At 40.1% G+C, this 18,869-nt stretch overlaps 2 protein-coding genes across 3 annotated transcripts; both read left to right on the forward strand.

Moving 5' to 3' along the window:
* The first annotated feature begins 1,626 nt into the window (after window positions 1-1,626).
* LOC128631200 (transcription factor HES-7-like) lies at window positions 1,627-5,457 on the forward strand. The gene is made up of 4 exons (XM_053679277.1): window positions 1,627-1,830; window positions 2,109-2,204; window positions 3,225-3,318; window positions 4,428-5,457. The coding sequence occupies exons 1-4, from the start codon at window positions 1,789-1,791 to the stop codon at window positions 5,102-5,104; spliced, it is 909 nt and encodes a 302-aa protein (XP_053535252.1). The 5' UTR covers window positions 1,627-1,788; the 3' UTR covers window positions 5,105-5,457.
* Window positions 5,458-9,749: 4,292 nt separating this feature from the next.
* Window positions 9,750-16,784, forward strand: LOC128631201 (7SK snRNA methylphosphate capping enzyme-like). Of its 2 annotated transcripts, none has more exons than XM_053679278.1 (5): window positions 9,750-10,382; window positions 10,812-12,531; window positions 13,707-13,925; window positions 14,034-14,157; window positions 15,057-16,784. In XM_053679278.1, exons 2-5 carry the CDS (start codon window positions 10,852-10,854, stop codon window positions 15,107-15,109), a joined length of 2,076 nt encoding a protein of 691 aa, XP_053535253.1. In that variant the 5' UTR covers window positions 9,750-10,382; window positions 10,812-10,851; the 3' UTR covers window positions 15,110-16,784. The 2 variants fall into 2 exon arrangements, with proteins under 2 accessions (XP_053535253.1, XP_053535254.1); XM_053679279.1 differs by lacking the exon at window positions 9,750-10,382 and adding an exon at window positions 10,401-10,539.
* The last annotated feature ends 2,085 nt before the right edge of the window (window positions 16,785-18,869 follow it).

Below are 18,869 nucleotides of genomic sequence, written 5' to 3' on the forward strand. Positions count from 1 at the left end.
CCCTCCCCCCCACCCCCGCGGTTATGAACGCTTACACACGTTTTACTTTGTGTTTGTGAAACAGCGACACGTTTTAAATATTAACCTGCATGTGATTTGTTATACAAAATTAATCTGCACCTTCTGACCAATCAGAACGCAGCATGGTTTATGTAGCCTGTTGTTTCTGTTTAGATCAGTAAAGGAAAATAAGTAGCAGTAATTGTTTATTATTTAATACTTATTAACAGCCAAAGGGTTTCATTTACAATAAGCTATTTTATTTCTCTAAAGTGTGTGCCAAAACTTTTACTCACTCTCAGTGAATATTCCATTTAATTTGCAGAATAAAATTGCACGCGCTCTCGTCAGTGAAGCTGCCGAATATAACCTGATAACGCCGAAATAAATATTTTAAAACACGATTTTATTCTGTGTGTGTGGGGGGGGGGGGGGGGGTCATGAACTCTCCGAGGAGGAGTGTGTTGGTTCACGGGGTGTTGCAAAATCACCAAATTAGGCTTTGTATTTACACTGAGCAATAAAACAGTACAATTTGGCTCATAAAGACATAAGCAGGTTATGACCACATGAAGCATTATAGCAGACAAATGACCTCTAACACCAGCGCGAGGAGGGTTTAGAAAGAAAATATATCCAAGTGAGGCGTTTTGATTGTTTGTTTACTTTATTAATTCATTTCTAACATCTAAAATACAGCTACACGTTTACCTGCACGAGCTTCTGTCGCGTGATATACTGCGTTTTAAAGAACTTACAGCGTGGGTGTAGCTATACGAAGTTCAGTATAGTCTACAGTCTACAATATACATAAAACACCATATACACAATACACTATATACATAATACACCATATACATAATACACCATATACACAATACACTATATACATAATACAGCATATACATAATACACTATATACATAATACACCATATACATAATACACTATATACACAAAACACCATATACACAATACACTATATACATAATACACCATATACACAATACACCATATACACAATACACCATATACACAATACACCATATACACAATACACCATATACACAATACACTATATACATAATACACTATATACATAATACACCATATACATAATACACTATATACACAATACACCATATACATAATACAGCATATACATAATACACTATATACACAATACACCATATACATAATACACCATATACATAATACACTATATACATAAGTTAATTGCAGTGAAAATAATGAAAAGCGTCAGAAACGGCGTTGTTGCAGGTTATTTTGGTTTTTGACGCTAAAATGTTATAAAGTATTAAAACTAGTTGAGAAAAGAAACAGTTACTATAAATGGCCGTTAGGCCTAGGTGAAGCATTTTATTCAGTGTACAATAAAGAAGACGCTAACGAGATCCATGTGCAAACTCAAAGATTTCTTATCTTAGAATATCCAGCCTGATGAGGTGTGTCTCCGGGTCCTGCTCAAGTCCTGATCGGTTTGAGGAGCTAGCGGTCCGAGGTGTCATCGTCATTAACATCTCTGACACCTTTCCACCAATCAGAGTGAAGCAGAAGGTCATACACCTTCCCTATAAATACGACGCGCGCGCCTCACACACACCCACACACACACACAGCTCCTTCACAGCACGAGACAAAGCGGACTTTAAAAAGATTTCTTCTCCTTATTATTATTATTATTATTATTTTCTCTCCATCGTTTTCTTACGAACTTTGGCGTTGTTTTAAGCTGGTCTTGGTGAGGAAAGGATATTAACTTTTAAGCATGGGGACTCCGAAAATGTCCAACCGCAGAGCATCCCGAAGAGTGAGTAGCTTTACTACCGGTGTTTGTTTGTTTGTTTATTTATTTATTTATTTGTTTATTTATTCCTGCTTTTTTTGTTGTTGCTTATATCTCTGAATATAATGGTGCAATTGTAAGATAAGAAGAGGTCTAAAGATTATTATTTTTTTAAATGCACGAAGTTTGTTCTAGTTTTAAAAAGTCGCATCAGGTTCGCTTTATTTATTTATTTTTATTTATTTATTTTGAGAAGAAAATCCCTGTTTAATAATCACTTCTATGACTTTTGATGGATTCAGGTCCTGAAACCGGTGATTGAGAAGAAGAGAAGAGATCGGATTAATCAGCGTTTAGATGAACTGAGAACTCTCCTGCTGGACCATACACTGGACTCGGTACTGAGAGAGAAATCTATCACAATGAAGCACATTTCAAGCAAACAGCAATACAGACTACCGTGTGTGTGTGTGTGTGTGTGTGTGTGTGTGTGTGTGTGTGTGTGTTTGAGTGAGAGAGAGAGAGCGCGAGCGCGAGAGAAAGTTTTCTATATTTGTCCAAATATCTGATCAACTAATCTGCCCAGATGAGATCTTTACACGTCTCATATCGTGTATTACAGTTTACTATTATATGAAATTTATAATAAATAACTAAAATAAATAAACGCCGATTAGCATTAGTGGTTATGGATAATACCGTAATAGACAGTAAACGGGAGCCACAAATTAGCATCATGGCAAAAAAAAACAAACAAACAAAAAAAACCCTACAGTAATACACAGGAAGTTTAAGAAACATGAGGTTTTTTTCCATTATCGATATGGTGTATATACTGTAGATGTATAATTTAAATGTAGGTTTCTATACTACAGTAATACACGGTTTTGGATAGAACTGGTGGAGGACATGATGCAGAAATCGATCAGAGTTTATGCTAACAGAGTGCTAGCAAAATGGCGGCGCTGCAAACTGGAACAAACGGAGCACGGTTATATTTTTAAATAAAAAAATGTACAAAGGGATTTTTTTAAAAAAAGATTTGTTTTAATCAGTTCTTAATTAACCTGAGAATGCTCTCAGTGAAGACAGTCACTGTTTTTAAGACGTACTAATACCTGTAATGTCTCAGAAATCGTTATTATTATTATTATTATTATTATTATTATTATTATTATTATTATTATTATTATTATTTATCATACTGATTATTGGTAGAAAACTGGTGGCTCTTTGCTTCCAGTCACAGTTAGTAGTGTGATCATGTTAACAGAACTACTCCCGTAATCATTAAAGGTAACGTGGATCATTTATTTCTGTTGTATTTAATGCTAACAGTTTAAACAGATGTTTTTCTTCATCATCTTTTGTGCCCCCCCCCCCCTTTTTTTTCTTTTCTTTTTTTTTTTTTTTTTCAGAGACTACAAAACCCTAAACTGGAAAAAGCAGAGATTTTGGAGCTCACTGTGGAGTACATCAGGAAAAAAGCGACAAACACAAAAGAAAATGCTGGTAAAGTTTCTAAACATATTTCCCCAGTAAAAAAAAAATAAAATAAAATAAAAAATAAATACACTGCTTTAATTTTCTCCAGATCCAAAACTGTAATTCACTTAAAGAATAACTCCTGCATTTATTCAGGACATTCTGACCATTTGACCATTGTCTGGTCAGTTCTGAGGACAGAGTAATTCTCCACTCCACGTCTGGGTTATATTCCGGGGAAATTGTTCTTCTACACTCTTCTAATGTTAGCTGTGTGGTTATATTAACGGCTCTGTCCCAAAGTGACATATAGTGCACGACAAAGTGTGTACAAGTCATTATTGCATAAAAAGATGGGTATAAATGTAATAAAAACCAAACTAACCGTTATATCTTTATTGTGATATATTAAATAATCAGTCACATGATTTTATAATAAACACGTGTTTATTAGTGTTAGATGCTTTAATAAAGGGATTTATAAATGTTCATGAACATGAGATTATTTGCCAAAATGGCGACTGCGGCTGTAAGCGGCTGCTAGGAACGGTTTGTGCGTGTAGCCAATAAATTACACAGATACACACATATAAACAAATGACACGTTGTTTACTGTTTTGATTTAAATCATCATTTTATCAACATCTAATTCACATGTTTTATTCCTTTATCCATCTTTTCCCCCAAACACACACACACACACACACACACACTCACACTCACACGTACACATACTCACTCACTCAAACACTCACTCAAACACTCACACTCACACTCACACACACACACTCACACACACACTCACACACACACACTCACACTCACACACACACACTTCCCCTCACACATACATCCCTTCTGTTTTCCTTACCTGACCTCGTTTCCTCTCTGTCTCACACTTCACACCCGTTTATAATCCCAACATTCCTCCGTCTGTCTCCTTCTGTCCTACACTCGTTTCTTGTCCTCTTCTTTCATTCCCTGTTGTTCTTTGATCTTCGAACAACTTACGCTAACACCTTTAATCTTATAAACTCAAATCACTTTCTATTTCTGACACTTTGACCTCACGACTCCTCCTGTGTCCTCTTCATTTCCCGCCTCCCTCTTTCAATTTCTCTCCTCACACCCATCAGCAGAAATTCACAGAGACCCGGGCGAGTGTGTTCCTGTTGCCCTTGCGCAGACCGCCGGGAGACCCCGTGTGCCCGTCACAGGGCTCCATGACGGCCCTCACGTCCACGCTCACGCCCCCACCAGCCCGATCTACACAGCCGGCTTCCAGGAGTGCATCTCTCGCCTGACCAGCTTCATCGAGTGTGTGGATCTGTCGCAGCGGGAGAACTTCATCCAGTGCCTTCGCCATCACCTGCAGTCACACACCGGTGTCCTTTCGCAGGTCAGAGGTCACGGGCAGACTCACACGTGGGTCACGGGCGATGTCCGAGCGGGCGCAGAGCCCTTCTCGTTTGCTAATGGGCTGTATCCCAATTCGTTCGTCCTGCATCCCCCGTATCCCTCTCCTCCGTACTCGCTGTCTCCTCCTCCATCGCCCTGCTACTCCTCCTCCTCTCCGACGTACCTCTCCGTCCCCCGCCACTTCCACTACCCTCCATCTGTCTCTCCTCTATCCGACTCCTCCTCCACATCCTCCTCGTCTTTCACTACCTCCACTAAGGCAGTCTCAGCGAGCTTAGCCCAAGCGACCCAGGCTCCTCCACGACCTCTGACCCCTCACTGTGTCTCGGCCCAGCAGACTCTGAGGCGAGAGCTCTTCCCGAGTCACACACACGCCATCTGGAGGCCGTGGTGAGGGCATGCGCGCGCGTGCACACACATATATACACATACACAGGACTACTCTAATAAATACACTACGGCTGTGTCCTATTTAAAGTCCCTCACTGGGGCCGTGTCTCATTTCGATGCCGAGGCTGTAGCGAGACTGCGAGGTGAGAAAGTCGGTTTATATCTCAGCTCTGAAATGGTCTTTTCTTACTGCTGACATTCCTCTGCCTTCTCTGACTTTATCTCCATATTCCACCTCGTTTCCTCAATATTATAAACAGATCCTGTAAATATATTTATTTCTCTGTGTAATGTACAGCGATGTAAATTAATTTGACATTTTTTCACCTAATAAAGCTCTAATTTTATTACGTATTATTAAGAGTGTCGTGGCTGCTGAGGTTTTTTCCCTCTAAAGAAAGTCAGATTGATGCTCTGACAGACTTAACATTCAGACTGACTCTTAAAACACAGCGTGTCCATAGATTCCTTACAGGTTCTTTAGTTTGTACCCCCGGGGAAGGTTCTAGATCCCTACACCTGAGCGTTTGCCTTTCCAAGTAGAACCCATTTAGAGGGAAAATTTTTGACCCTTCAGTGCATAAATTATTTATACGCATATCCAAATTCTATAGATTTTCTCTTTTTTTAAAGCTTAAAATGGCATAATATAAGAAATTAGATTTTGTCAAACATATTCAAAACTAAATGGATTGTCCATGAGGTTTTTTTGTTTGTTTAAGGCTAAAACATTATGCTTGAAATATCTCAAATAAACAAATCTTCGCATGTCCAGAAATGTTAACATTCAGGTCTAAATTATGTAATAAAGACAATTTGTTTAGTGTATATTATTTCTGAACGTACAAAAGTTACACACAGTTTGGGACCGCTGCATGACACAAAGAGGTTAAAAACTAGCCAAAAAAATAGTTTTTAAAAATCTATATTTTAAAAAATAATAATAACTTAATGAAATGGAGCTTGGTACAAAACCTTTTTTTTACTTTTTAAATTTAAAATGTGTTTTTATGTAGAACATTACTAAAGTTTGAGAACAATAATTAGTCTAGAGAGCTACAGAAGTTCTTTGAAGGTGTTTTATGTCTTATATTTTCCTAAGGAATATTTTTTCTAAGAGTGTTTCTTAATGTTCGATTAAAGATGAAGTTACACATTCAACACTTATAAACTGTCTATTTGTCACTTTTTATGACTAATCAAGCAGAGGTAAAGAGAACAGGAAGTCGATAAAAATAAAGGCCGGTAGAGTTTTATTTGGAGGTTTAGCGCCCCCTGCTCCCGGTTATAAATTACAGCTCCAGCATGTCCACACAGTTTCAGGGATTTAATTTTGGAAGACTTTTTTTTTTTTTTTTTTTTTTTTTAAACAAACAGTGTTGAGAGAAGAGGAAGATTTACACGTTGTGATTTTAGACTTTAGAGGAAATGGATAAGTATAATAAAAAATAACAAGGGAAGTATAAAGCAAACTCTTTCCCCACTCTTTTTCTTTTCTAATGGCTTTTCTGGACTTGGGAAGCACAGAATAAACACATGGAGCCTCAAAATTTAAAATAGTTTCCAAAACAAGTGCCGCCAATGAACCAGTCCACTTCACAGCGTGTAGCCGTGCAGTTATACGATTAAATCCCATCATTTTAAAGGTGTGTTAGTCGAGATTAATCAAGATTGGAGCTCTAGTGGTTAAGTAGATGAAGTAGAACAACATTAAATGATTTTTTCTTATTTGCGTCCCCTCAGTGTATGGTGGCCAATTGAAGTTCGCGATACCAAGGTCTGTCCATCCATTAGGCGTTATAGATAGCCGCCCAGGGTGTCACCATATCCGCCCCACCCAACCCGATTAACGATACCGAGCCACATTTAACGTTCCTCATGTCTTTTATTACCTCAGAAAAAGTTTGTTTGGTCAAATTGGTTTTCAAACAGTTATGCCATGTATTCCTTTCCAAACAGACTGAGAGGGGGGGGGCGTGTTTAGAAAAAGACTGACAGGAGGCTCATATAAACACAGACAATCATTTCGGCCCTGACCGCAGTCCTCTAAACAGGGTTCCTCAGCCACATAATACACTCGATGCCATTGCTTAAACATATTCTAGATATTTCCCAGATTATTTGTACTAGTAAGAAGAAAAAATAAATAAACTATTGCACCTTTAATAGACTACATTACAATAGCTTACATGTATTAAAAATCTAATAAATATAATAATCAACATCCCTCCTGCTAGAATACAATACATATGGCGAGCACAGAAAAGCCCTCGGTGATCGGTGATGCTCTGTTTATTGTTTCAGGATTTTTTTTTTTCCAGTCCTATTTTAGTTAGATGAATATATTATGATGTCATATAACAGCAGGCTAGCTTATCTAAAATTAGAATCTAATTAGAGCACTTGGCCTCTCTTAGTCAAGAGCAGTCAACCTCAGATGGACCTGCTAATGTTAGTTTCTGGGCCGACGTCAGTGTGAAATAACAGAAACGTTAATCATGGCGCCTGCAAACAGGTGTGGGGTGTGACGGAGTACATGTAACGGCGTTACGTAATCACGATATAAAACACTGATGACTGTAATCCGTTACAGTGACGTCAAAGAACAAAGTCATCAGATTACAGGTGCATTTAGTAAAAAAAGGGAATACTATCAGGATTACAATTTTAATCATTTAAAACCAAAGAAATGAATCTTTTGCTAGAACACAACACAGTCAGTCGTGGCTCACGTGAGAACCTCCTGGTGCAGCGCTAATACATTTTGCACAAAGTTAATTTGGTAGAAACACAAATTGTTCTGTGAAATGTTTTTGTTTTTGTGCGTCCTCTTTTCCCCGGAACATGTCCTCTCTTTCAGACCTTAAAAAAGCTTCTAAATTTGAGAAAATGTCCGGGATTCTGCTTTAGTTTCATTATGATGTGTTTATGGTCTAATACTGCATGATGTGTGCGTGTGTGTGCATTGCTTTAACCCTCTCTCTAAGCCCCGCCTCCTCGCACACCGATTGGTCGATTATAAAAGGCTCACAGCAACTATTGTCCAAATTCCTGCCTCTCGACCGTTACCCCCCTCTCAGCGAGCGCGTGAAGGGGAAGCGATGTTGTGTTCGGTGTTAAACAGTTACTCCACAATAGCAGCGAATGAAGCTGTCCCGAGTCGGAACAACGCCCATGACCATATAAGGTCATGTTTAATTTAATCTTGTCGCGTTGCTTCGTATTACACGGCCATTCGAATGTGTAAATGATGGCAGAAGGTTCACTCGCAGTATCTGATATTTTATTTTATTCCATGAACATTCAAAAGAAAGTAGGAATTTATATTTATTTACGTGATGCTAATCGTGTGGCTTTTTCAGTGTATTAAAGTCTGCATTCATAGCAGCACTGTTCTGAACTCTACGACACAAAAAGGTGTCCTCTTTTCAGAAAACCAGAATATGGTCTAGCTTTTGTGATGTAATGTTACCGTCATAAGGGACAGAGGTCTTTTATTTGTTTATTTATTTTATTAAAACAAATCCGAACATTGCACATGTTTAAGCTCTGAAATAAGCTCTAAATAAATGTACTTTAGATCGTATTGCTTTTCTCTTGACTTTATTTGCATATGTGACCTTGAAGTAATCCAAAAATAATCAGATTACATTCCTTTCATATTGTGATACTTGGATTACGTTACTGATGACATTTTTTATACAGTAATTTGTAACTTTAAAGCAATAGATTTTTAAAGTAACCCTCCCGACCCTGCCTGCAAACCATTTAGCACAAGCAGTTTGTCCTGATTTTCCTGCTCTAATAGACCAGATTCAGCGCATCGGTTCATGAGCAAGTTTAATTAGAGCAGTGAAATTACCAAACTGTGTAGGATGGATTATCCAGGCAGGGTGCCAGTGGGGAAGATGGAGGCTCAGGAGATCCACTGACATGTGGAATATAGGTATTTTGATCAAAGTATGTGCTTGTGCATGGATTTAATCACAAGCCAGAGTTATTATACACTCCATCCAGGACCACAGTTTGGATTTCATGCTTTGGAATTGGGGTGGAGCTTCAGGAAATAAAAACTGGGGAGAAAATACATTTCCCAGAATTCTGTGAGACTTCATCCATCAAACACGTGCTGGGGGTGGGGTTCATTCATGATTTGATCATCTGTTTCATATAACATATATCAGGATTTATTCAGTTACTGTAGACTGTGAACAAAAAATAATTGAACAGAAATGTTATTTAACGGCATGTCTGTCCATAAACAACCCTTACAAACTGCCTTGTGTTTACTGTTTGGTGCATTACAAGTGTAGTCGGGCTTTTCGGTGCCTGTCAGGAAGTCTGCAGAAAAAAATCCAACTAAAACAATTTCCATTCCCAGATAATCCAATGTAATGTTTGTTTTTGCACCAGACACTGATTATGAAGTGAAATTTCCCCCTAATTTTAAGATCTACATTTTTAATGAAGAAGAAACGAGTTTTCGAGTTTTATTCAGGCATCTATATAAACGCCTACAAAACGAAAAGTAGGCTAGTCCCGCCTTATAGCTGATCTGATTGGCGCATAAAATGCAGCCCGGCTACCTATTGGCTGCGCTGTCTGCCCGTCCGTGCACGCGAGGGTTCTGGGACTATATAAACCGCAGGAACGCCCGCTCACCACAGCGAGAATCTGCCGCTGAAAGTTATGTCGTAGGCTAGCTAGGAGTTTATGGAAAAGAAAAAAAAATAAAATAAAAATTTAACTGTGGTTAATATATAATATTATTAACTATCCACACCTTCACACAGGTCCATTAATTTTCATAATTCTATCGATAATTTTATTCAGGCCTTGTTTTCTAACGTGTCTCCTTAACCTTACTGTTGTTTTTTATCTTTAATATGACGTTAGCTAGCCACTGTGCTAACCAGAGAGCTGATTCAGTGACGGTTGCTAAAGCTGATAAGTGCTCGCGCTAAAACGACAGTTGCTAGATTGTCAAGGCTGTTCTTTTGTTTTGTTGGGGTTTCCTCCCCTCCCTCCTTCCCCCGTTTTTTCCCCTTCCGGTATCGCTTTGAGGGTGATTTTTTGGCGAGTCTACGGGGACTGGTCAGTTTTTATTTATTTATTATTGTTGTTATTATTATTATTATTTTTAAAAACCCCTCCTCCTTTTCGTCGAGTTGAGCTTGTTGGTGGTGAATTGTGAATTATTCATGAGCGCGAGGTGAATGTGACGCTCGGAGGCGGGGTTTCCTGCGCAGGGAGGCGGAGTCACGCACGACTGGAAAATAAAGGTAACGTTAAGTGAACGTTTTTTTTTCTTTCTCTAAAACTCGACTATTAAAAGTAATTTTTTAGGGGTCAGAAGTGTTTTTTGCTCATAAATCTATCATAAATTATTGTATATGTTATTGTAAGTCTTTTGGACTGGGCTCGAATGTTTACTCTGAGGTAAATATTAGTATATATTTATATATAGTATATTGGCTATGTGATAACTAAGCAGATTAGCATACTAAGTGTGTGTGTGTATGTATGTGTATATGTATGTATGTGTGTGTGTATATATATATATATATATATATATATATATATATATATATATATATATATATATATATATATATATGTGTGTGTATATGTATATTTATGTATGTATGTATGTATATGTAAATGTGCTTGTGAATGTTCTCATGTTAGTGTTTTTCACCTGAATGTTTCAGATCCTTCGACGTGCTCTAACAACACAGCACTGATTAGAACATGATAGAAATGTCTGTTGATAAAGAGACTGTTTTACTGTGCGAGCAGCCAGAGTACGCGTCTTTACCACAACGGCAGCTAGAACTTTCCGGAAATGGTGCTGAAAATCCTCAGCAGTCTGCTGAAACGGCAAAATTTGCGAAGGAAGATGGCGCTTGTAACCTTGCTGAGGAGAACAGAAACAAAACGGCAATCCGCGACAACGTGGTCCGCGCATCAGACTCCACGACGCAAAACCAAGATGGCGTCCAGAATCCTAAACCCCATCAGCAGAGACCAAACAAACGTCGGTGTACGATCAGCAGCGGATTTAAGCATCCCATGTTTGGGAAACGTCGCCGCCGTGCCAACTCGGAGAGCGAATCCGTCCTGCCCACCAACTTCCTGCTGGGTGGGAACATTTTCGACCCACTCAACCTCAACAGCTTATTGGATGAGGAGGTGAACCGGGCTTTAAACGCGGAGACGCCCAAATCTTCTCCGCTGCCGTCTAAAAGCCGGGATCCGGTCGAGATCCTGATTCCGAGGGACATCACGGACCCGCTGAACCTGAATGGCTGCACCAGAGGGGACGCGGGCATCGTGCTGACGCCTTTTAAGAGCGGCGGAGGACGGAGGAGACACCGGAACCGGCATCATGGAGGAATAACGGCGAGAGGAGGTGTGGGAAGAGGAAGAGAAAGCATGGTAGGAGGAACAGGAAGTGTAGTTGGTGTAGGAGGAGGCGAAGGGGTGGAGGCCATGGAGCTCAACCAATCAGTAGGGTGCATAGCGTCAGAATCATCAGCGTGCACGTTAGCATCCTCGGGGATTAATCTTCAGGACAGCACAGACTCTGAAGCTGTTATGAAAGAAGATGCAACGGAGTTGAACTGTCCGGCAAAACAGGAAGTACACGAGGAAAAAGATGACACGCAGGCACCTGTGACGCACACGTCACACCGGCAACGCAAACGGAAGCGCAGCAGCAGCAGATCGGAGAACACTGGCGGCCTGTGTTGGGATAAGAACCGAACAACAGGTCCAGAATTGGCACAACAGCATCCTCCCAACCAGTGGGGGCAGCAGAGGAGCAACCACAAACAGAACACGAGAAACGGCAACCAGCAAAAACCAAACCAGCAGCAGCAGAAGAAGTTTCAGTACGGGAACTACAATCAGTACTATGGTTACAGGAACCCAGGCGCGATCGAGGACGCTCGGATCCACGTCTTTAAACCTGAATGGTTCCGAGGGAAGGAAGTCCTGGATTTAGGCTGCAACACTGGTCACATGACTCTTACTATCGCTAAAAATTGCTGTCCGGCACGCATCGTGGGTTTGGACATAGACGGCGCGCTGATCCACGCGGCGAAACAAAACATCCGGCATTATCTCTCGGAAGTGCACACGCTGCAGGCGAGGAAAGAGCGGAACGAGGTCGAGACGTCGAAGAAGAGAGGAGAAGATGGAGAGGAAAAGGATAAAGATGCACAACCTGAAAATGTTGGAGAAAAAGATGGATCAGTGGAGGACGGAGAAAACAAGACGGACCGGATCAGAGAATCCGAATCGTCCAACGGGAACCGCTTATTTCCTGTTTCTCTCTGCGTCTCCCGTGGACCGATCGCTGCTCCTCCTCTCCCCGACATGCCCACACTTCCTCCTGGGAATTTTCCCTCCAACGTCACATTCGTAAGGGTAAGAGCTCCATCAAACACTGATCAAAGTTATGACATCACAACGCGGGAAGATATTTGCATAACATTCACACATTCGTCAGTTTAAAGTACAACAGAATTTATAAATACACTACATCTGAATGTCGATCGGCTTTGAACCAATCACATCCCAATATACAAATTATTAGAACTGTATGATGAATGGATCGTGGTCACCATGGTTATGATTTGGCTGCCATTAAACGAACACTGATTAATTTGAGCTAGTTTGCGAGCGGTTAGCTAACTGGCTATGTAAATGAGTTAGTACTGGATTGTAAGGGATGGCAGGAGGATATGGGGGGCGTGTACAAATTTGCATATTCATGTCAGCGGTTTAGACGTAGAAGTTTCTTCAGTTTGAGCTCTATATAAAACCATTCATCACTTATATTGTTAGTGATTTGTCGTTAAATCCAGCACGGTGCATTCTGATTGGCTGAGAGCGTGATTAGTGGTGTGTGTTCGTGCCAAGGATAGACACACACACATACACACACACACACAGGATGAAGTCTTTAATAATGTAGACTGAAGATTAGAGGGATTATTGTCTGATCTGTGTGTGTGTGTGTGTGTGTGTGTGTGAGAACCTGAAGGACTCTCCATCATGGCCTGCTGTTCTCCACGAGCTCAGGACTGAACTTTATCTCGTTCATGTTCTCGCTCTATAGTTTCTGTTTCTCTTCATCTTTTTGACTCGTCTCTCTTTTCCTCTCTCGCTGTCTCTACCCGTGTCCCGCTTTAATGTTTTGTCTCTCGATTCAGTCCGCGGCTCACGTGTAAAAGTCACGCTACAAAACTGCATGTTTGTCCACGTTTATAACTTACAAATGTGATGCAAACTCTGAACTTTATTCGGAACATAAATGCCATCGTGTAAAAAAATTCTACTCTGGTTAGAGTTGAGTATGGCAGTGTAAACAGGTAATCATATGACTGTGTGTGTTCAGTGTAGGGTGTGACTCATAATGAAATTCTTTCACTTCTCGTTACTGGCATGTTGTGTTATGGTTTATTTGATGCTGGGTGTGTCAGCGTTGAAATGTTACGTGCACTGTGTGTGTGTGTGTGTGCGCGCGCGTTCACTAAAGAATTATTCTCTAAAAATAAAAAGGTTGCTCTTTTGCCATGACCCATTAACCCCCCCCCCAGGGAAACTACGTGTTGGACAGTGACGTGTTGTTGGAGACTCAGCGTGAGGAGTTTGACGTGATTCTGTGTCTGAGTGTCACTAAGTGGATTCACCTGAACTGGGGCGACGTGGGGCTCAGACGCTTCTTCCACCGAGTGTATCGTCACCTCCGCCCCGGCGGCCTCTTCATCCTCGAACCCCAGCCCTGGAACTCCTACAGCAAGAGGAAGAAGCTGACGGTACAGTTACTGTACACTCGCCTCTTCACCGTCCGCCATCTTCACATTTCTTTCTTCTTCTTCTTTCACTTCATTACGTGTTTATTTCTCTTTTTTCTCCCGATGCAGGAGGCCATCTATAAAAACTATTTCAGCATCCAGCTGAAGCCGGAGCAGTTCTCCTCCTTCCTGACCAGCGAGGTGGGGTTCTCCAGCTACGAGCTCCTCGGAACTCCCAACAGTTCATCACGAGGTCAGGGGGTCATTTTGCTTTTTACATTTTCTTGCGAAATGCCAGGAAGTCCAACAACAAAAAACTTAGCCGTGTATTAGCAGTTTACTATTCCAGCTGTAATTTATTATATGCAAATAAAAACACCAGGATCTATGAATATACGTGAATATGCAAATTTGGAAGCCCACTTAATCTAAAATCACTAATTCGCTAACATCGGTAGCTGCGAGAGTCTTGGTTTACATCGCAGTTTATTTAACAGCAGACTAACCTGTCGGTCTATTGTTACGTTCCCATGACAACCAGCATCTTTCATCTCGAACATTTTCTAAGTTTGCGTAAATAGTTTTTTTTTGTTTGTTTTTCAAGGCAACACGTGGTTCATGTGATCTTCAGACACGACTGGTCCGAAGTTGTTGAGCTTATCTAGTGACATCACAAACCTGAGCTCATGCGTAGCCACGCCCCCTGATCTGTTTCATATACAGAAGAATTAAACAGGAAGCTGGTGGTTTTTAAATGTATAGTACCCAAAATTAAAATAAATTTGATCAATTTAGTGTTTAGGGTATTTGTTTAGCATGTTGCTACGGCGATACAGCAGTCAGACCAAATAAGAATAAAATCGCTCACTATCACGTCACGGTCATCTTTAGATGAACTAACGAGCCGAGTGTAAAGAAGAGGGCGGGGTCTGTTTGGTCAGTAATTAATAAATTAACACTTCTTACTTCCGGAAAGAAAAAAAAAAACAGTTGCCGTCCTGTCCATCAGCATGCACTCAGGTGTGTGTGTGTGTGTGTGTGTGTGTGTGTGTGTGTGTGTGTGTGTGTGTGTGTGTGAGCAAATTTAAGTTAAAATTCAGGTTAAAAGTATTTGCTCTCAATTCCTTAATCAAATGTAATTCTTTCTTTCAGGCTTTCAGAGACCGATCTATCTGTTTCACAAAGGCCCTGCTCCTCAAGAGTGAGTGTGTGTGTGTGTGTGTGTGTGTGTGTGTGTGTGTGTGAGAGAGAGTGCGCGTGTGTGTGTGTGTGTGTGTGTGTGTGTGTGTGTGTGTGTTTTAAATTGGGATCAAGACGGCGTGCGAGCTCCAGGGAATTTTCCACGCTGCTGGAGGAAGTCACTCTGAAACGCTTTCATCACTTCCTCCTGAGCGTCAGACAGAAACACGGACTGAGACGAAACAAAGCGAGACTGAAGCGTGTGACTTTGTTCTTCTGTGATTGCGGGGGGAAAAAAAGTCAGTTTGGTGTGTGAGAGAACTTTAAACTGGTTTGAGATTAAACTTTTTTTTTTTTTTTTTTTTTTTTTTTTTTTTTTTAAATAAAGTGGATGTTTTGCCTGTAAGAAGGTGTTCAGGTCTGTGCTGATGATCGGTTACACGTTGTATCACGATACACTTCCAGCTGCACTCGATCAGTTCTAGTCAAAAATTCTCAGAGGGGGTTATTAGATTATAAATCTGTTCACCGGAATCTTACCGTGTTCTCGTCATAAATCCTGACGAGAGGTTATGGTGATACGACGTGTTTATCAGCGCACGCCTCGTTTATACGTTTATCCACTTCACTTTGTTTACTACTCTTCCTTCTGTGAATTACCCCCCCCCCCACACACACACACACACACATCCTATGATGTTAAACAGTGGAGTGTGAGTTGGGATCAGACCTGTGTGCACTCACATTTGCCCCCCCCCCCCCCCCCCCCCCCCCCCTTCTTTTCTGTATAAAGTCTTTGGCTACATCTTAAATAAACCCTCCTCCTGGAACCTGGTGCTTTACGTCCCTTCAGAGACTCGGAGCCTAAAACGGATCCGTACTTTCACGATCATCACCGTTAACGCTTCGTTGCGCGCGTCACCGCCCGCTTGTTAGCCGTTCCTCAGGTCTGATCTCAAGTCAGCGGCATCCATTCAGCACAATTTAATCTAATTATTAAAAACGTTAAAAAAATCCATCACCATACCAACGATATCTCAGAAAAGTGCATCATGTAGTCATTTATCACAATCTCGATATTATATCGCCCAGCCCTACTGGCAGGTTAAGGTAGCTACATGATGGAGGTCACATGGTCGTGTTCCGTTGCCACGTTAGCTCGTTGATCTTTTAATTTGCGTAAAAATGGCGTTCTGTAAGACACGATTGCAAGCGGCTCGTCGGATCTGGAACCGCACGCAGCCGAGGTGTTGACCAACACAATCACAAACTGCGAAGTCTCGCCCTCCGGGGTGTTTTTAATGGAAGAGTTTAATTAATAAATAAATAAATAAACAAACCTGTTCTTTTCTGCCACATGATCCTCTGTTGTGTTTGTGTCCTCTTCATGGATGAGGATTAAAATCGGGTCGGTCGCTGAAAGAATATAAATCCTGCCGACGTTAAAAAAAGACGGAAGTGCAGAACCGAACAACTGAGAAACTTTTAGTGTAAAATCACTGTTCTTTCTTTTTCTTTTCTTTTCCAGAACAAACGCCGAGAGACGAGACGAATGCGTCGTCTTCTCTCTCGTACTGAATTTTAGTTCGAGTCTTTAATAAAACGAGGTATTGAATCCTTTAACGGATCGGGTGAATGTTTGTGTTAAAGCTCTAACAAACACATCATTGTAATTGGATAATAAACTGAATTTTGATTTAAGACATCTGCTTTCTCTCTTTTTCTTTGCGCGAGGATCACTCCTGCACAGCGACGACAGATCATGCCGAGATTATATTCAACGATATATTCAGCACGGTGTGTATTCTATATCAAACCCTGCGCGTGTGAAGCCTTGACGGTGATCATGGTTAAAGATTCAGACTAAATAATTACTAATAAAAAGAATTAATACATAAAACATTTCTGGAATCCTCAGGGTTCTCTAAAGCGGGGTTCTCACACTTTCTTTTTATAGTCCTAAATTTAAAAAATGAACAAACTATTAAACACTTAGGCACGTTGATTAAATGTATATAGTATTTTTTTTAATTTATTTTAGAAGCCAACATTTGATTCCATTTATTTATATTTATATATATATATATATATATATATATATATATATATATATATATATATATATATATATATAAAGATATATATATATATATATATAGATATAGATAAAGATAGATATAGATATATATTAAATCAAATCATGTTTATATGATTCATATGCACAATAGCAGTATTTAATAACCTGAATGAAAACAGATTTGCAGAACCCATCCTGAGGTGTATTGACACTAAAGCGGTGTGATGATACGTTAGCGATATTATAACAGAATAAATTTCTGCCAGTTGTTTATCGTTTCCTCCTTTTCTTCATGAAATATTTACGTTTTTGCACAAAATTCCTGAACCTGTAGTGGCACTTTGGGAGTGGGGTTATATATATATCGTGATGTGTAATGTGTGTCTTCAAGGAGTATGACTTTTTTTTCCTTTTTTTTTTTTTTTTAAATCAGATCACTCATTAATATTCAGATTGTTCTCCTTATTTATTTAGTTTTATAGCTCATAAGGTTCACTGAATGAACTTCACAGTTGCTCTGTGTGTAATGAAATGCACACATGAGAGGATCAGGAATTGATTTCAGATGGAATTCTGATGTATTATTATTATTATTATTATTATTATTATTATTATTATTTTGAAAAATATGTAAATGTAATTTCACTTAACATTGTCCCAGTTACAATAAGAAATGCTCTGCCATGAAAATGACCATTTAAGCACTCAGTTAAAAAAAAATTGTAATTATGGCTAAAGGGTTCTGTGTATTAAGAACCTTTAGTGTAGATAACGAGGAATTGATTTGAGACACAGCCCTGATGTTTCCGACACAGTGGTAATATTTAACGCGGCCACACAATGTCGCTGTTTCACACCAAAACCCCAACAACGTCATGTTAAAGAGATCACAAACACACTAATGTTTGTTTGTTTGTTTGTTTGTTTGTAGCAGATACTTTTATTTAAAGAGACTTACAAGTAAGTTGGAGTTTAGTCCAAACACACCGCTGTATCTATTATTCTGTCTAAAACTTTTCACTGAGACTTTCTTCAGCAGAAAAGCAAAGTGTCCCCGAATTCCCAGTGCTGATGTTTTTAAAAGCGACGAGGACTGTTTCTCAGTTCTAAGAACGCAAAGAACATACTCACGTTCTCGTGAAGACCGGTCTTGCCAGGCTAAATTGTAAGAAGGACCTCAGAAGGACAGGAGGAGACACGGTACAGTAGAACTCATCTCTGTGAGAACCGAGATGTTCTGCGATCTTCCTGTCGTGTAATGGACGTCCCAGCACGTATCTAGTAGTAGTTCCACTGCTTAATAGATTTACTGTTAACCGGCTGATTAACTGATTAAAGTTATTTCAGCGTGATGAATGTAGTAAAGCTCTCTGTATAAGCGCGACCTCACGGGTTTACCCTTACCTCAGGATGGAAGCTAGCCTGGTTTCATTAAAATACTTCTGAGGGATAAAGTCGACTTTTCAGGAACCTCATATATATCTCGATCTCAGTCGTGTATCAGAATCCTTCCGTTTAGATGCACGTTTTGATTATTGTCTTCCGTAATCTGCTATTGTTTTACTGCAATGACTTCTGGGACTTCACGTGGGTTCGGTGCGCTCAGGTATGGAGAGCACATCCGGGTAACTTCACGCGTCCCCGGTACTCGTGTTCTTGAGTACTGGAATCGACCTTCGGCGGAGGATGATGACGTAGAACCAGTTCCC

The sequence above is a fragment of the Ictalurus punctatus genome, unplaced genomic scaffold (genome assembly GCF_001660625.3).
Source record: "Ictalurus punctatus breed USDA103 unplaced genomic scaffold, Coco_2.0 tig00006545, whole genome shotgun sequence".
Taxonomy (NCBI): domain Eukaryota; kingdom Metazoa; phylum Chordata; class Actinopteri; order Siluriformes; family Ictaluridae; genus Ictalurus; species Ictalurus punctatus.

What these genes read in the sequence shown, in the direction of transcription:
- LOC128631201 (XM_053679278.1), top strand. Translation starts at nt 10,852, where the DNA reads ATGATAGAAATGTCTGTTGATAAAGAGACTGTTTTACTGTGCGAGCAG. An exon ending in CCAACGTCACATTCGTAAGG is followed by an intron (nt 12,532 to 13,706) that starts GTAAGAGCTCCA and finishes CCCCCCCCCCAG; the next exon opens with GGAAACTACGTGTTGGACAG. An exon ending in GCAAGAGGAAGAAGCTGACG is followed by an intron (nt 13,926 to 14,033) that starts GTACAGTTACTG and finishes CTCCCGATGCAG; the next exon opens with GAGGCCATCTATAAAAACTA.
- LOC128631200 (XM_053679277.1), top strand. Translation starts at nt 1,789, where the DNA reads ATGGGGACTCCGAAAATGTCCAACCGCAGAGCATCCCGAAGA. An exon ending in TGGACCATACACTGGACTCG is followed by an intron (nt 2,205 to 3,224) that starts GTACTGAGAGAG and finishes TTTTTTTTTCAG; the next exon opens with AGACTACAAAACCCTAAACT. An exon ending in AAACACAAAAGAAAATGCTG is followed by an intron (nt 3,319 to 4,427) that starts GTAAAGTTTCTA and finishes CACACCCATCAG; the next exon opens with CAGAAATTCACAGAGACCCG.